The sequence below is a fragment of the Sapajus apella genome, unplaced genomic scaffold, assembly GCF_009761245.1.
Source record: "Sapajus apella isolate SASKATOON/1434 unplaced genomic scaffold, GSC_monkey_1.0 scaffold6, whole genome shotgun sequence".
Lineage (NCBI taxonomy): Eukaryota > Metazoa > Chordata > Mammalia > Primates > Cebidae > Sapajus > Sapajus apella.
In genome coordinates this window covers 41,137,069-41,153,651 of record NW_022436946.1, presented here as the reverse complement: position 1 = coordinate 41,153,651, position 16,583 = coordinate 41,137,069, and the positions used below count along the sequence as shown (strand labels likewise).

General features: G+C 47.9%; 1 protein-coding gene and 1 long non-coding RNA gene across 2 annotated transcripts in view; one reads left to right on the top strand and one right to left on the bottom strand.

Annotated features, from left to right (window-relative positions):
* Positions 1-1,740: 1,740 nt before the first annotated feature.
* LOC116549497 lies at positions 1,741-5,187 on the bottom strand. The gene is made up of 2 exons (XR_004267906.1): positions 3,299-5,187; positions 1,741-1,937 (listed from the first exon to the last, which is right to left on the bottom strand). It is a non-coding gene; the product is annotated as an uncharacterized LOC116549497 (long non-coding RNA).
* Positions 5,188-8,913: 3,726 nt separating this feature from the next.
* FOXO3 (forkhead box O3) overlaps positions 8,914-16,583 on the top strand; it is a 125,582-nt gene continuing 117,912 nt past the window's right edge. The window contains exon 1 of the mRNA XM_032275098.1: positions 8,914-10,421. Coding sequence (XP_032130989.1) covers positions 9,804-10,421 — 618 coding nt within the window. The 5' untranslated portion in view covers positions 8,914-9,803. The remainder of the gene's footprint in view (positions 10,422-16,583) is intronic.

Here is a 16,583-nt window from a genome sequence, read left to right as displayed (position 1 = left end):
GCCTCATACCTTGCTAGCTTGAAAATTTTAGACTGATGTTTACATCAGACTTGGAAAATTTGCCAAACTTTTAATTTTTCCCCTGCTGTCTTCCGGTTTCACAAGTTTACTCCATTTCTAGACATGGCTGTGGGAGGAGCAAAAATCAGATTTAATGTTCCTGGAACCCTACATCACATCCTTTGGGGGGACTTTAGTACCAGGCTATTCCAGAAAACTTTACACATTAGTGGACATGTGAAACCAAACCAGGGAGATGCAGCGTATTCTGTAGAGTAATTAATGGTTCCACATGGCCTTGACTTCTTTGAGGTACCATATCAATTTTTTTTTTTTTTTGAGGTAGAGTCTTGCTGTGTCGCCTAGGCTGAAGCACAGTGCCGCAATCTCAGCTCACTGCATCTTCTGCCTCGTGTTCAAGTGGTTCTCCTGCCTCAGCCTCCTGAGTAGCTGGGACTATGGGAGCCTGCCACCATGCCCAGCTAATTTTTGTATTTTTAGTAGAGACGGTATTTCACTATATTGGCCAGGCTGGTTTCGAACTCCTGATCTCATGATCTGCCTGCCTCAGCCTCCCAAAGTGCTGGGATTACAGGCACGAGGCACAATGCTCAGCCCACATCAATGTTTTAAAGTAATTTGTATTTAAAGTTCTAATTACTAGGCATTTTATTTATGTATTTATTTTTGAGAGTCTTGCTTTGTTGCCCAGACTGGAGTGCAGTGGCACGATCTTGGCTCACTGCAACATCTGCCTCCCGGGTTGAAGCGATTCTCCGGCCTCAGCCTCCCAAGTAGCTGGGACTACAGAAGCCTGCCACCACACCCAGCTAATTTTTGCATTTTTAGTAGAGATGGGGTTTCACTATATTGGCCAGGCTGGTCTCAAACTCCTGATCTCATGATCTACCCGCCTCAGCCTCCCAAAGTGCTGGGATTACAGGTATGAGTCACCATGCCCAGCTCGCATTTTAAATAGATTTTCTAACAAGTGGACATAGATACATGCTCACTTCACAAGTTTTTGCAAGATGAAAAATGGAGTAGATGGACCACTTAAAAAACTCAGTGCCATTTGCTGGAGGCCAGTCAGCCAGAAGCATTGTGTTAATTCTGATTTTGTCTTCCTTTCCTCTAGAGAGATTGGTTGAAATTTACAATAGGAGTTTTTACATTTACATTAAAAATGTAGTCACAACTGTCATTCTTACTGCTGGGTTTCAAAAAAAATTGAGTACTTTGTTTCTAACTTCCTTCAATTGACAAACAATAACATATAAAGTGTTTAGCCTGGTCCCTGTGTCTTCACGGACATAAAATTTAATTGGGAAGAAAAACAAAGAAGTATTTTGATTTCAAATCTACTCAGTTGTTTTTTATAGACTCTTGTTCCTTTCTTCTGTTTTCAAACTTCCTTTTTATTTGTTTAAACCTTTAAGCACACTTATTTTCTGTGTCACCTTATTCTCATACCCAAGCCTTTGTGTATCTGACCTTACAGTTTTTCTGTCTACTCTTGGAACCTTGCTTATTATATGTTTGTGTTTTTGATTATGGTTATGGAAATTCTTTGGGGCCTAGGTTCAAGATAGTCTTCCAAGAGGATGTCTTTCCTTCTGCCAGTTGTTAAAAGTACCACAAACTGGGGCTCATTAAGTTTTTAAAATAATTCCATGGTATCATGAATTTGGGTCATAATACAATATATGGACCACACTATATGTGAGATGGACACATTAATTCTCAAGGAAGAGTATTTTTTATTCTGGTTTATTCAGGACTTTGATCAAGACAGACGATTTTTCCTGGGATCCTCTTCTCACATTCACCTTTACTTTGGCCCTTTGGACTCCCAGTTTTCTGGGGGAGAGTCTTCTTATTCTCCTGATCTTGGACAAGCCTGAGGATTTATCTTCTGTGTCCCAGATCCTGCACACCTGTCAAAGTAGAAGCTCAAATGTTGTTTGTCAGATTTTCTAGGAGTGTGCCCACTTCCCATTTTACTTTTGTTTTTGGTCTCTGTGAGTTTCGTGCTTTTTTGCCAGCTCAATAAAATCCATTAAAAATTATTTTTTAAAAATCTTATCCAGCTTTAGTTTTCATTGGGAAGTTTGTTCTGGTTATTTGCTCCATTTTGTTAAATTGAAACACTTTAAAAACAAGATTAGATAATGTATAATCAGTTGCTAAGCAGAGTCGAGGTAAAGTTTCTCCAGTGCTTCTGTTTCCTTTACTTTCTGTTCAGAACAAATCTTCCACTCAGAATGCAAGACAGTGCCTGGAGTGGAGTAGGGGCAATGGTGTGCTGGCAGACTGGCCCTCTGAAAGAAGAAAAGGAAAGAAGAAAGAAAGAAAGAAAGAAAGAGAGAAAGAAAGAGAGAGAGAGAGAGAGAAAAAGAAAGAAAGAAAAAGAAAGAAAGAAAGAAAGAAAGAAAGAAAGAAAGAAAGAAAGAAAGAAGAAAGCAAGCCTTGATGGTTAGCATTTGCCAATTTCTGTGGTATAAATATTCCCATAATAGTCCATTTCAAACTACCAAGGGATGGGCACAGTTATCTCTCCTGAACTGGAGTGGGTCAATTCCACCATGGAGGTAGAAGATACAAATCAAGTGGCTAAGTCACCCAGAGATCAGTGGGGACAGCCTGATGACAAAGAGGTGAACTAACTAGAGCACATCCCAGCTGTTGCCCTGTGGATATAATGCCAGTGTTACTATATCTTCCAATTTCTCAACAAGACCTAGAAATCCAGATTTTAGGTGAAATCTCTTCCTTTTAAGTGTTGGCAACAGACTAAGAAAATTTTTTTAAGAGGTGGAGTTTTTCTTTGTCACCCAAGCTGGAGTGCAGTGGCACAATCATATTTTACTGCAGCCCTGAATTTCTGGGCTCAAATGATCCTCCCATCTCAGCCTCCCAAGCACCTGGGATGATAGGTGCATGCCACCATACCTAGCTAATTTTTAAAGATTTTAGATATGGGGGTCTTGTTATGTTGCTCAGGCTGGTCTTGAATTCCTGACCTCAAGAGGTAAAACATTTAAAAACCACCAGAGAGAGCCAAAACTAACCCTATTGGGGCAGATTTGGCCAGATAACCACTAGCTTTAGACAGGCTGGGGAAGTGCCTCAGTTATATTTGCTTATCTGGTTCCAGCCCCTTTTCTCTAGGCCATAAGGCTCACATAAAGCCCCTTTTCTTTAGGCCCGTTTTTGGAGAGGCAGTGCAGTGTTGGGGAGGAGGAGACTATGCCATAGATTCAGAATCCTCAGTTACAATCCTGGGCCTGCCACTCACCGTGTGACCTGAGGCAAATCCTGGTAAAATGAGTGGGATGGTCCCTGCTGGGGTAGGTTGTTCTAGAAATAAACCAAGATGTTTTGTGTATGGAAGCTGCCCCCTCTGTGTAGTCAGTTAATAGCTCTGTCCTCATTCTAAGCAGGAACCAGAGTCACAGCTGAAGGCAAACACTGGCATATGCAGCAGAGAAACCTCTGTCTCAGGGTTCTCATCCTTCACTGCCTTAGATTCACCTGGAAAACGTTAAAAAACAAAACAAAACAAAACAATGCCAGACCTTACCCTCAGAAATTCTAATTCAGTTGGTCCAAGGTGGAGCCTGGACATGACTATTTTTAAAGCACCCCCTTCTATTCTAATACTAAGTGCTTTATATTCATAATTTCAATTATCCCAATCCTTCCAACAATCTTAGAAGGTATTCTCATTTTAAGGATGAGGACCTAAGGCTCCATGGTTAAGTGATATCCAAGGTCACATGGCTGCTAAATGGGGAATCAGACTTAACCTCAGAGCCTGAATTCTTAACCCCTATGCCACTTAGCACTATTGTACATATCTCACCTGATCTTTGTAAGGTCCAAGCACTGCAAATAAAGTGCTTAGTTCAGGACCTGCAACTTATTGACAAATAAAGGTTGGGTAATGACAAATATTACCTCCTATTACCAAAACAGAGCATTCTTCCCAATTTCTCTTCTATCCAATTCCATTTCAGGTAAATATTCACTCTTTTAGAACCCCTGCTTTTTTTTTTTTTAAACCCTGATAGCATACATACTTGCCCTCCAAATGTACCACAGACAGTCATTGTAACAACCTAGGGGACGCTTAGCCAGGTTTGTCATGCCTGAGGAAAGAGGAAGAGAGAGGACAGGAGCTGCAGATACTTGTGGAGAGCACGGTGATGAAACCTGTCTGGAATGATGCCCCAAAGGGCGAGCCACAGCTCACAGCTCTTTGGTACACAGTGTTCAATAAACATGTGCTGCATGAGAGTAGTTTGCTGAGGAGAGGGGAAGCAGAGAAAGGGACTAATGAGGGTGTCAGACATAGACTAGGGAGTGGATTTAGGCCTGAATATTCAGGGATATTTCTTCTTTCTTTCCAGATGGATCATATATTTGTTAGGAACCTCATCCTACTGGTTTCCTGTCTTCATGAGATGGACACAGAAGCCAACCCAAGAGGAAAATGCACACTTGCTGACGGGCAGTAGGCTCAGTTCCTGGAATGTGGGCTCTGGGGTCAGAGGGAGGCTCAAGATGGCCTAGACACAAGGAGAACCAGGCTAGGACACAGGTGCTGAGTGGTGTCCCCTCAGAGGGCAAGCCCTGGCATCTACTACAATTCCCCTCACAATTAGGTGATTGAAATGGGGAATTTACTGAGCTTACTTAGGTAAGCATCTTAAATTTTGTCCCTCCAGTGACTGGATTTGCAAAATACAGTGAATGATCACCAACTTAAATTATTAATAGAAATAATAGGGTATAAAAATTGGTCAAAAAGAGCTGGGAAAAGTTTTGACCAAAAATTCTACCTCGAAGGTAATGCTGGCATTTCCTCTCAATTAACGGTCATAACTTATGGTAGGAAGAAATGGAGAAGGAACAAGGAGGCCTATAAGAGGAAGACAAAGGTAGAGGCAATTTGTGGCTGAAAGAGAACAATCTCTGAGATTCAATCTCTGAGTTCTCAAAGCTTTGTCCATATGCATGAATTACAAGTGTTAAGGTGCACATGACAAAGCTGCAAGTTTATAGTCACTTCCATCTGAAGTTTTTTGATGTTCAATTCATTTGAAACTTACCCAACACTCTACATATGATCTCTTCTATTTGTCTTCTACTGATTTTTTTTCCTTTGTAGGGGGGAGCAGAGGACAGGGCCTCACTCTGTCACCCATGCTGGAGTGCAGTGGTACAATCATGGCTCATTGCAGCCTTGACTTCCTGGGATCAAGCAATCCATCCTTACAGCTCAGCCTCCCATAGCTGAGACTTGTATTTTTTGTAGACACCTGGGTTTCATCATGTTGTCTAGGCTGGTCTTGAACTCCTGGGCTCAAGGGATCCTCTTGCCTAGGCCTCCCAAAGTGCTGGGATTACAGGTATGAGCCACTGCGCCCGGACTTCTACCACTTTCAAACTTGCAATATTTAACTTTCTAACATGTCTTATACCTGCAAGTACGCATGTCTTAAACCCCCAAGCAAGCTCTTTGAGGGAAATGGCTTTATCATGTGCCTGACCCCTATTCCTCACCGTGAAGCTCACAAGGCTGTTAATCCACTAAATTTTTGACTCTTCAACTCTCTTGGAATGCCACTGGGATATGCGTTCTGTAAATGGACACTCAACATGTTTATAGTGAAAATCTAATGGCTGAGAGCCCAGCCACTGTAAACACATTCTTTCTACTTTTGCAGGTCTGCAATCTAATGACAAGCTTGCTTAGATTTAGAGAAGAAAACGTGTGGATTTCTTCTACAGTGTTGTAAGTATTAAAAGCCAGCAACGGAAAATTCTTATAATTTTATGCTGCATCACGATGCGCGGCCCCGGGTGATGTAGCTCCCAGTCCTTCGTGCAAAGCTAAATACCAGCATTTAACTACCACCATCCCCAACCTGCACCCCAAGCACTGACACTTGAAGCCGAGTTGTGGTCGTACATCACCACACTCCCAGTATGTAAACCATGCAAACTCGGAGCTTCTCTGCAGGACAGGCCTACAAGGAGAGGAGAGGTGCCTCAGGAGGAGCAACCGCAGTAAGCAGTCAGAGACCTCTTCCTCAGACTTCCCCTTCCAAGGACAACCCGAAATAGCAGAAGCGCATTTGTACGTGGGCAGAGCCACATGCCCACGAGACAGGCACATGTGAACTGGGGGCATTCGGTACAAGGGAGCGAGGACACAGGGCACGTAGGGTGCTGAGGGTCCACCTCGCGGCCAAAGTATGTGTGTCAGTGAGTATGTGCGCGTGTGAGATCTACTCCAGAACCCGTGGCCGAGGACTGGCGCGGCCTCCTGGGCGAAGTCAAGCAGAAGGCTTTGTTCACTGAATGCGAATGCCGGAGCCGAGCTGGGAGCAAAGACGGCGGCGGGAAACCATCGTCTCCGTGCGGCTCCGGCAGCACGCGAAACTCTCAATCAGCTTCTCTGGCCCGAGCCGCCGGCTACACCAGCTGCGCGCAGTGGGGACAGCCCGGCTGCCTCGCGAGTACCGCCCGGAGAGGCCGCGCCGCGGGGCCCGCCGCGTCCCCCAGCCAGGGCGGGCGGCCACACGCGCCCGCCACTCGGCCGTGCAGGCAGCGCCACATTCCATTTAAAAATAACACCCACGTGCGCTGGTAAACAAGCGCGCGCGGCTCCTCCGGCCGCGCGCCCGGGCCCAGCGCGTGCGGCGCGCGCCCGCCCTCCTCCTGCACGTGTCTGCCGGCGCCGCTCAGTCCCCGCCCCCTTGGCGGGTCGCGCCCCGCCTCCGAGACCCCAACCCCGCCGCTCTGGGCCCTAGAGCCCCCTGCCAGCAGGCGCGCCCAGCCGAGTGCGTGGCAACTTTCCGCCCCGACGCCTCCTTGCCCCTGGTGTACCCACCGCCCCAGGTCGGCTCTCTTCCTCCGTTCCTCCCGTCCGCTGTCCTCTCGCATTCCCCCCCCCCCGGAACCCTCCCACCGTCAGCGCGCGAAGAATTGGTTTCTGGTGCGCCATCTCCCTTTTTCCCTCTCCTCTCCTTCATGCCTTAGAATTTTACTCGATTGTTTATTATTTTCCGGGGGGCGGGGGCGGGGGGCGGAGAGGGGTGTCTGGGGCCTGGAGACTGGTGGCCGCGGCCAGTCAGCGCGCGGCGTGCTTTGACGAGTAAGCGGCGCAGCGAATGGCGACGCGACGGAGAGCTCCGGGGTCACGCGCGTGTGAAGACGATGACATCATCTGTTTGTACGCGTCGAACTAGCTTGGTGCAGGGGCGGGGTCGCGCGTCACTTGAGTGACGGGTGCTGCGCAAAGCCCGGAGCCCGGAGGTAGCGGGACGGGCTGACTCCTGCGTACGCTGGGCTGGATCTTTGTGTATGAGGGTCATTGCAGAGCCCGCTACAGTCTGAGCTATCTCTGGTGACTTATAACTTTTTTTTTTTTAAAGATATTTATGAACTACAGTGTCTATACTTTTGGTGTGCATGTCGCGTGTACTGCATTCGTAGAGTACAAATAAACGATTTGGGGCACGGATCGTAGAATAAGGACTTGGGCAGATGTTTTTCTAAGCCTAAAGGAATCCGTCTTTTCTGAAAAGTAAAAAATGCACACTTAGCGGTTTTGCCGTCCTTTACAAATTAAGACTAAAATTATTTTTCCCTTCTCAATCTGCTCTTGAATGTAGGACGGGGGGGGGGAATTTGCATTTCTTCCGGAGTTAGTTACACCTCTCCCCCGTTTGCTATGAAACCCATGAAAAGTGAAACACGACTGTGGTCCACCGTCTAAGGTGAGAGACTCAGTGTAAACCTTTTGGTGCCTGATCGCATCTGTGAGCACTAGCTTATTGAAGTTGTGCAGGCACCAACATCTTCGCCGTTCAGTATTTCCACGCCGCTGTAACCCTGGCCATCTGCGGTCAGCATCTTATCTCGGGTGTTACCTGGTGTCGGGTTCTAACCGGGAACCGGACACCGTGGTGAGCCCAGAGCCCGGCGAGCGGACGCGCAGGCCGGGGACCCGTGGTGCCAGGCGCCCTGCCTGGAGTCGGGGAGGCCAAGCCGCTGCGTTCCTTGGAGCGTTGGGGGCTTCGCGCTCCTGCCGCTCCCTCTTCTCCCTTCTCTCCGCTCTCGTCGTCTTCTCTCGGGCCAGAGCCGCGCTTTGTTGTCGTTGAGGCTCTCAGGAGGGAGGAGCAGCCCAGCGGGGACGACCGCGGGAGCCCGCCGAGTCCCGGCCCTCGGCGCGCGCCCGGACACCCACGCCCGCAGCCCCGCGGACCCGGGCCGCGCAGGCGTGCGCGAGCGCACACACGCGCACTCACGCACGCCCGCCGCGCGCCCAGCCTGCCGCCCAACCCTCCCCCTGGGCGGGGACCCGCCCGCCGTCAGCTTAGGTTGAGGCGCCCTGCGTGTGTCTATAACTTTGTGCTGCTGCCGCGGCCGCCCTGCTCGTGAAAGGGAGGAGGAGGAATGTGGAAGGCGGCGGCGCGCGAGCTGACAGGCGGTTCCTCGGGCGGGCTGCGGCGACGGCCCGAGCGCTTCTCCTTCGCCGAGGTTGCGCGCCCCCTCCTCGCCGTGCCCCGGGCCCGCGCGGGATCGTGCATCGTCCCGCCGCGTCCCTGAAGGGAAGGAAGCGAGGTAGGCGCCGGAGCCGTGCAGCGGGCGGCCGCCTTCCCGGTGACTCCGGATCTGCTTGCGAGCTGGGCCGGGCGCTTCCCTTTCCCCTCCCTGAGCCGCGGTTTGCGCGCCCCCCGTCTCGCCCGCTAGTGTTTTTAAAGGACTCGAGGGAAGGGGGAAACTGTCAAGATGGCAGCAGCGGGAGCAAGGAGGTGATGAACGTGCTGGTCCGGGTTTTCTGGCAGCCCGGGAGACTTGGCGCTTCCCGACCTGTTGGAAGATTTATGTGCCGACTCGCTCCCTCCCCAGGATCCTGACTGGGAAGGGGGCGGAGGGGACGACGTCCGCGAGAATACCAACCACTCAAAACCCCGAAGTGGCCGTCCCCTCCGGGCTCGACCCTCTGCGAACGCCCGCTGGGGTGCTGCTCCCCCTTCTTTCCGTCTTTATTTTTTGGAAGTGACAAGGGCCCATCTGTCCCCAGACCCGCGTTCGTCCTCCGGCCCGCGGGCGAAGAGGGGAAAGGGAGCTGCCCGCGCAGTCCCCGGGCTCGGGCCACTCGGCTGATTGCGGGGTGACAGGGGGGTCGCGGAGGCGGCAGGGCCGGGAAAGGGGAAAAGAGCCGAAGACCACACAGACTTGAGCGGCGGCGCCGCGGGAGGCACTAGAGCGAGCCGGAGCGAAATATAAACAAACGCACGCACGCCCGAGCTTGGGCTCCGACCGCGGCTCGGCTGCGCCAGCACCGGCCGCTGCCCGCTTTAAAGGCGCGGCCGCCCCTCCCCCGGGTGCCCCTCCCCCTTCTCCCCGCCCCGCCGCCTAGCCCGGGAGGGACCTGCGGCTGGGAGGCGGGGGGAGGGGGCTGCCCCGCGCGAGGCCGTCGATTCGCTCGCAGCTCCCCCGCGGCCTGGCCGGGGGGCGGTGTCTGCTGCGCCAGGTTCGCTGGCCGCACGTCTCCAGGTCCGCCTGTTCCCGGTAGGCGGGCGCGGCGCGGCTGGGAGGCGGCAGCAGCGGGCGAGGACTCGCCGAGGACTGGGCTCCGGCCCGGGCTAACCAACTCTCCTTCTCTCTCCTCTCGTGCTTCCCCAGGAGGCGGCGGCGGCGCCCACGTTCCTTCCCCGCCGCACCCCGCCCCGGCGCGAGAGGAGAGCGCGAGAGCCCCAGCCGCGGGCGGGCGGGCGGTGAAGATGGCAGAGGCACCGGCCTCCCCGGCCCCGCTCTCTCCGCTCGAAGTGGAGCTGGACCCGGAGTTCGAGCCCCAGAGCCGGCCGCGTTCCTGTACGTGGCCCCTGCAAAGGCCGGAGCTCCAAGCGAGCCCCGCTAAGCCCTCGGGGGAGACGGCTGCCGACTCCATGATCCCCGAGGAGGAGGACGATGAAGACGAGGAGGACGGCGGGGGCCGGGCCAGCTCGGCCATGGCGATCGGCGGTGGCGGGAGCGGCACCCTGGGCTCCGGGCTGCTCCTTGAGGACTCGGCCCGGCTGCTGGCACCGGGAGGGCAAGACCCCGGGTCTGGGCCAGCCCCCGCGGCGGGCGCGCTGAGCGGGGGTACGCAGGCACCGCTGCAGCCTCAGCAGCCTCTGCCACCGCCGCAGCCGGGGGCGGCTGGGGGCTCTGGGCAGCCGAGGAAATGCTCGTCGCGGCGGAACGCCTGGGGAAACCTGTCCTACGCGGACCTGATCACCCGCGCCATCGAGAGCTCCCCGGACAAACGGCTCACTCTGTCCCAGATCTACGAGTGGATGGTGCGCTGCGTGCCCTACTTCAAGGATAAGGGCGACAGCAACAGCTCAGCCGGCTGGAAGGTGCGTACCTACCCCTGGCTGGCGGCTGGACCCGCCGGGCCTCTTGCGCAGCGCGAGACGCGCCTTGGATTTGTTGGAGCGCGCCTGCGGGCTCCAGGGCAAGCGGGGTTGGCAGGGGGAGCCTCCGCTGTGAGGTTTTGGGGGTTCTCTTTGATCCCCGGAGTAAGGGCACCTGGGGACGGCCTCGGATGAGGGAAAGAGGCTCCCCACCAGCCTAGGGCATGGCCAGGTGAGGAGAAGGGGGCAGGGGACGCTGGCGAGGGAAGGGCGAACGGACAGGAGTACGTTTGCTGGATTCTCAGGACAGCGTCGAGGAGGTAGGTTCGCAGCCACTTTGGAGTAGTTTACCTTGGTGGGGATCTGTTTCGGGCACTGTGGGTGGAGTGAAGGATGTGGGGGAGTGTTGTGTATGCAGTGCCCGGAGGAGGGGTTGGATGTGTGGTTTTTAGTCTGTCACAGGAATATATTGTGTCGTCATTAGCTGAATGAGAACCCTTGGGGGTCCAAGTTTCAGCTTGCGGGTGTTAACTCCCACAGGCTCATCGATCCCATTAGAAAAAGCAGTGGTTGCAAACGTCTTCTGGACGGCTTTCTTTCCTTGCCTGCATTGACACCTTTTCTTCTCAGAGATATCACTCCAGTAAACCTACTCCTAACTAGCTTCTGAAATGTTCTGGGGCCTCGAACTGGCTGGCCTGGTCACCTCAATCCAGAGTGGCCGCACCCGCTGCTCCCGGAGAGGCCTGGACTCTGGCACTGTTGGGGGGAAGGGCTTGGGTATAGGGGACTAGGGACCTGTGCCTCATTCACTCTGGCGGTTGGGAGGTTTGGGGGCTGGGCTGGGCCATTAATGGCTTCTACCTGTAAATGAACCCGAAGAGAGACTCTCTACCGTTCCTTTTCATTCTCTTGGGGCACGGGACACGTGGTAGGGAGAGAGGTGTGGAAAGACCTATGATGTAATGACTTCCTGCAGTTGGGTATCCAAAGAGATTTAACTCCTCTGCCCCTGCTAGGCTGCTGATATCCAGCTGCTTTGCTCTTCCTAGGCACCTCCCTTGCCCCTTCTCCCAAGATAGTAATGTGTCAGTCAGTACCAGGCCAAAGAGTCCTGTGCAATTGGAGATACACATCTCTCTTATCAGCTGCTCCTATTTGCAATTTAGCTTAGTTTTTCTTTCTTTTTTTTTAGTGAAAAAAGTAGTTGCTTCCTCCTTTCCTTCCTTCATTGTCATTGGGGAGCACTCTTCCTGGGTTTCAGGAGGTATAAAAATAAGAACAGTTTAATCTTAGTGGAGAATTGAATTAAAGCACTGGAGAGGAGGCTGTATATGAAAAAGCTGAAGAACTTAATGTAGAGAATGTTTTATTTTGCTTTCTGAAAGCCCTTGCAAAGTTAAATACGGCTTGTATCAGAGAGGCTTTATTTAGATACTGTAAAAGCAAAACGTGTGCTTTGATATTAATCTACAAATCTGTCTCATTTCTTTTATCAAATGCTAACATTATGAGTCTTATATTTGGTCTAATTTTATTATAAAAGAATGCCAGTTCTATGCTGTGAGAGTTCTTTACAGAAAGGATGAAAGTTCTGTAAATTGTCTTTACAGAAAGACAATTCCATTTGAAAAGAGCACTAGTGCAATATCTTTTAAAACTGAGTTGCCAAGTGGATGGGGAGGGTTAATCTCAGTGTATGGTATCAGGAAGAGGGTGAGTGGACAGGATCTGAGGACATGAATTTGGGAGTTTGAAATCGTTTTTAGATTTCTGACACTTGAAATGTAGTCTTGCATGTTTGAATTTGGTGTAGAGAATATGTTAGTGAAAAGTTAGCTAACTTTTAACTTAGTTAAAAAGTTAATGTAAGAAAGGGTTTTCACCTTTTCTGTGATTTTTAAGTTTACAAAAATAATTTCACAAATAATATTTGTTGTTATTGTATTTATGCTTAAAGATAAGTTGAGTGAATTTTATGGGGAAAGATTTACATGAGAAATGGTATTACCAAAAGTAGCCACAAATTGAGATTGGGCTAGTTTTATTTTCATATAGTGTGTAGGACTCACAATACAGATTTTGGGCCTAGTCATAAACTTTATGGTTTCATGTCATGACCATTTTTTTGTCTCATGATTTCTTTTACCCCTTTCTGCTTTCTCATCCCTCTTCAACTAAAATCTTATATACGTTTAATACAGGGCACACATTTTATGATTCTTTTTACCTTAACATTTTTTTTTTTAACCAATTCCATTTCTGAGTGTCACATGGCAACTAATCCTTGAAGACTAAAGGGATATAATTTTGTTAGGGTTTTTATAAGATGACCATCATCAAAAGATGCAGTTATGCAGGAACTTTCAAATATTTGATGAGGGAGAAGGCCCTTTGAAATTAGGGCTGGTTTCATATTCTGATTATGACTAATAGGCAACCTTTTTTTTTGTGCTTGTGGTTTAGTGGGAGTGGAATAAGGGAAAAGGGAGAGGTCAGGGGCTAATTGTACCCATTTCCATGCATCCAGGTTTAGGAGTTGATTCTTATCATGATTAGTCATTTTGGAATCACGCATGTGCATTTAAACCACACTAGTTTCATTCTGAATAATGTATGAGAATTTTTAACTTCCAAAATGTCTAGAATTCAGGTTAGCATCTCTTAGACGTGTGCGTAAAGGGCACAGTATGCAGAGTCTAGGCCTTAACTTCTTTTGAGGCTATTTGGGCCATTGCATTATGAGACTTTGTAACCAAAATTATCACCCTAACATGATAAAATGAAAGAATTAGAAAAGAGGGTTTGGAGATCGGAATCTAAACCAATGGTTCTCGACCCTGGTTGCATGTTTGAATTACCTTGGAACTTCTGAAAAGTACAAATACCCAGAGAATTTGATTGAATTTGGCTTGTGTGCAGCTTAGTATTGATTTTTTTTTTTTTAAGTTTCTTAGGTATTTAAGTATTCTAACATATAACCAGGAAGAAATTTTCTGATCTAGTTCAACCCTTTATTTTTTTGGTGAAAAACCTGATATTTGGAGAAGTTAATGACTTTCTTAAGATCACACAACTAGTTAGTAGAGAGGTAATTAGTAGCCACAATTCTAGAGGATTTTGTTCTCCATTTTCTTCTTTAAATTGATCTTTTTTTAAAGGTCATTTTTTAGGTAATGGAGAGTCTTACATAAGTAGAGAGGTTGCTTTCCTGAAAGTCATATTTGCCTCTCAGTCTAAAAACATTATTTCAACATCAAAAGGATGGGCAAATGTAGACGGAGGCTGAGTGAGTGTATCATGTTTGTATAGCTGTCTGTGCCTGTCAGTAGGGTTACTTAGGAACTATGAAGTGATAAAAGAGGCAAGAAAGATAGCATTTTAACAAAAGGAGGAAGCACTTGGTTACTTAAATTTGTCAGATGCATACTGTGTCTGGGAGAAGGATGATGGCTATCTCGCAGGTTCCCTTACCTCAGGCATTAAAGTAGAAATGAATAATCAGATGTGGTTAAGAGGGGAAAAGGTTACATTTCCTTTAATTCAGATTAAGCTTGCACTGCACCCATGATTGAACAAGTGAGTTCTCTCAGTTCCTCTTGTCTTGGGGAGACCTCTGAGGACTCCAGGGTTTACCTGGAAGGCCTGTCTATCTGTCACTTATTTCCTTATACGCCCCACACACTTGCTTTTCCCATGGGTCAGGGCTTAATCAAATAAGCCGAACTGGAGTTTCTGTAGTGGTTCTCATAGTTTTCACAAATGTGAGGGATACTGTGTTAAGATTTCTGCTGCTGCTCCTCCAAAGGATAATTCTTCAAAAGTCTGAGTCTTCTTTCATGTAAGAATGTGTACTGTTATGGCTTCTTGCCAAGGTAAAAAGATGAGGACTGACCTGTCACATAATGCTTATTTATGTCCTCACTGTTTCTGTTCTTTAGATTAATACATCCAGTTCCTTTTCAACATACTGTATTAGGAAAATGTTATTTTAACTGCAGCTTTTTAAATTTTTTTCTAAATTTCAAAATGACTAAGTCATTTTGGCTTATAATTTTGACCTCAGTCACCTTTTGGAGCAACTCACCAAAAGGCCAGTTACGGTCGTGTGTGAAGAATCTGTCTGCTTGGCCCATGTTGCCAGAATGTCGTTTTGTAATTTCCTTTGGCAATAGTGTCTTCGTCAGTGATTCTCAACTAATATACTTCCTCTTTCTACAGCCCCAGTACACTAGAGGGACTGTTTTTCCTCTTTCTCAAAGCTGTGTCATTGACCTCTGAAGTGAAGAAATTGGCCCTTTTTGACTTTGATCTGTGAGTCCCATGTAACAGAGATACTTTAAAAAAGAAGCTAAGTGTGTGTTTTGATATGTTTATCTCCTTCTTAGAAAATGAAATGAACTACAGCAGACTTATTTTTAGGAGATTTTAGGAGAGTTCTCATTTTAAGAAAATGATACCATACAAGAACATCTTGTAGTTAAAATTTTTAGTACTCTGTTGTGATTCTTACTTAAAATCTGCAAGATATTTTTATTTGGAAAATTAATGAAGAGGCCTTGTCTCACTAAGAAGTCATTTAATTTGGTCTCGCAAAAGTTTACCATCCTCATGGAAAATGCAAAGATAAGGCTGTTTAGGTTGGAGCCCAGGTGTTTGAGACCAGCCTGGGCATATAGCAAAACCCCGTCTTAATTTTTTTTTTTTTTAAAGATTGTTTAGGCCTGTACATTCTGGTGGGTTGCCCCGCTTACCTGTAGCTGGGGCATCACATTACGGATTCCCAGAGCTAAAGAGAATATGGAATTTATTTTGTTTCTATACCCACTTATTTTGCCTATGGGGACAGACTTGACCCTATTCTCAACTCCTCATTTCACTCCTTTTCCTGCATCACAAATTGATGGGGCCTGAAGAGCCACTTCACCTTTTTGGTGCTAAAAAAAAAAAAAAAAAAAGAGCTGGGGATCATAAATACAAAGATGGGTTGATATCAGTGGGTGTTAGAGCTGGTATACAGTAAGTGAATAAAAGAGAAAAACCCTTTTTACCCATTTGCATCACATCCTGTTTCATGTATTCAACAAATGCTTATCAAAGACATGCTGCTTGCAGAGCATTCTGTCAGGACCTAGGGATATAGTGGTAGCACAAGGCAGATAAAGAAAGTTCCAGTTCACTCACGGGAGTTCCTATTTTGATCGAGGAGAAAGAGAATAAGCTGTGGCATATCTGTGCTTTGTGAACTTGTCATTGCTGCCTATTCCCATCGCATTTTTTTACATCTGTATTTCTGCTTTCTGTAGTACTTCAACTCTGCTAAGAAGTTGCAGGCAAACGGCAAATTTGATGTCGGGCGTGGCTTGGAGCTGGCATTTAACTCTCTGCAGATCATTTTGAGCTTGCTTTGGAGATGCAAAGCCACCGTACCATGGCTCCTGTGGATTGGGTCTATTTGGGAGAAGCTTTGGTTTTCCAGGCTCCACCTGGATTAGATAGAGCACGTCTTTGGCCCTGGACTGATGTGGAATCCCCAGTTCTGTCTTCCAGGACTTGATGTAGATCTGGCCTTCCTCTGGAATGGATATGGAGCCTTGATGCCACTGACTTATCTGTATTACTTGTTGCCTAAAACTCAGAACTAAAAGAGATCTTAAAGATCATCTAACTACTTTATTTTGGAGGTTAGGAACATGTGAGTGACTGGTTCAGGGTTCCACAGCTAGCAGGGGTGGAGTTATGGGTGTGTCTAACTAGCGCAGTGACTCATGCCTATAATTTTAACACTTTGGAAGGCCAAGGCAGGAGGATTTCTTGAGGCCAGGAGTTTGAGACCAGCCTGGGCAACAAAATGAGACCTTGTCAGTACCAAAACAACACACACACACACACACACACACACACACACACACATATATATATATATATATTACATATAAAATTTATATATATTATATAAAATATATATATTTTATATAAGATATATATATCATATATATGTTATATGTATTACATGTATATATTATGTATATATTACATATATATAATATATATTACATATATATATATTATATATATGTATTAGGCCCAGTGCGGTCTCACGCCTGTAATCCTAGCACTTTGGGAGGCCGAGGCTGGTAGATACCTGAGGTCAGGAATTTGAGA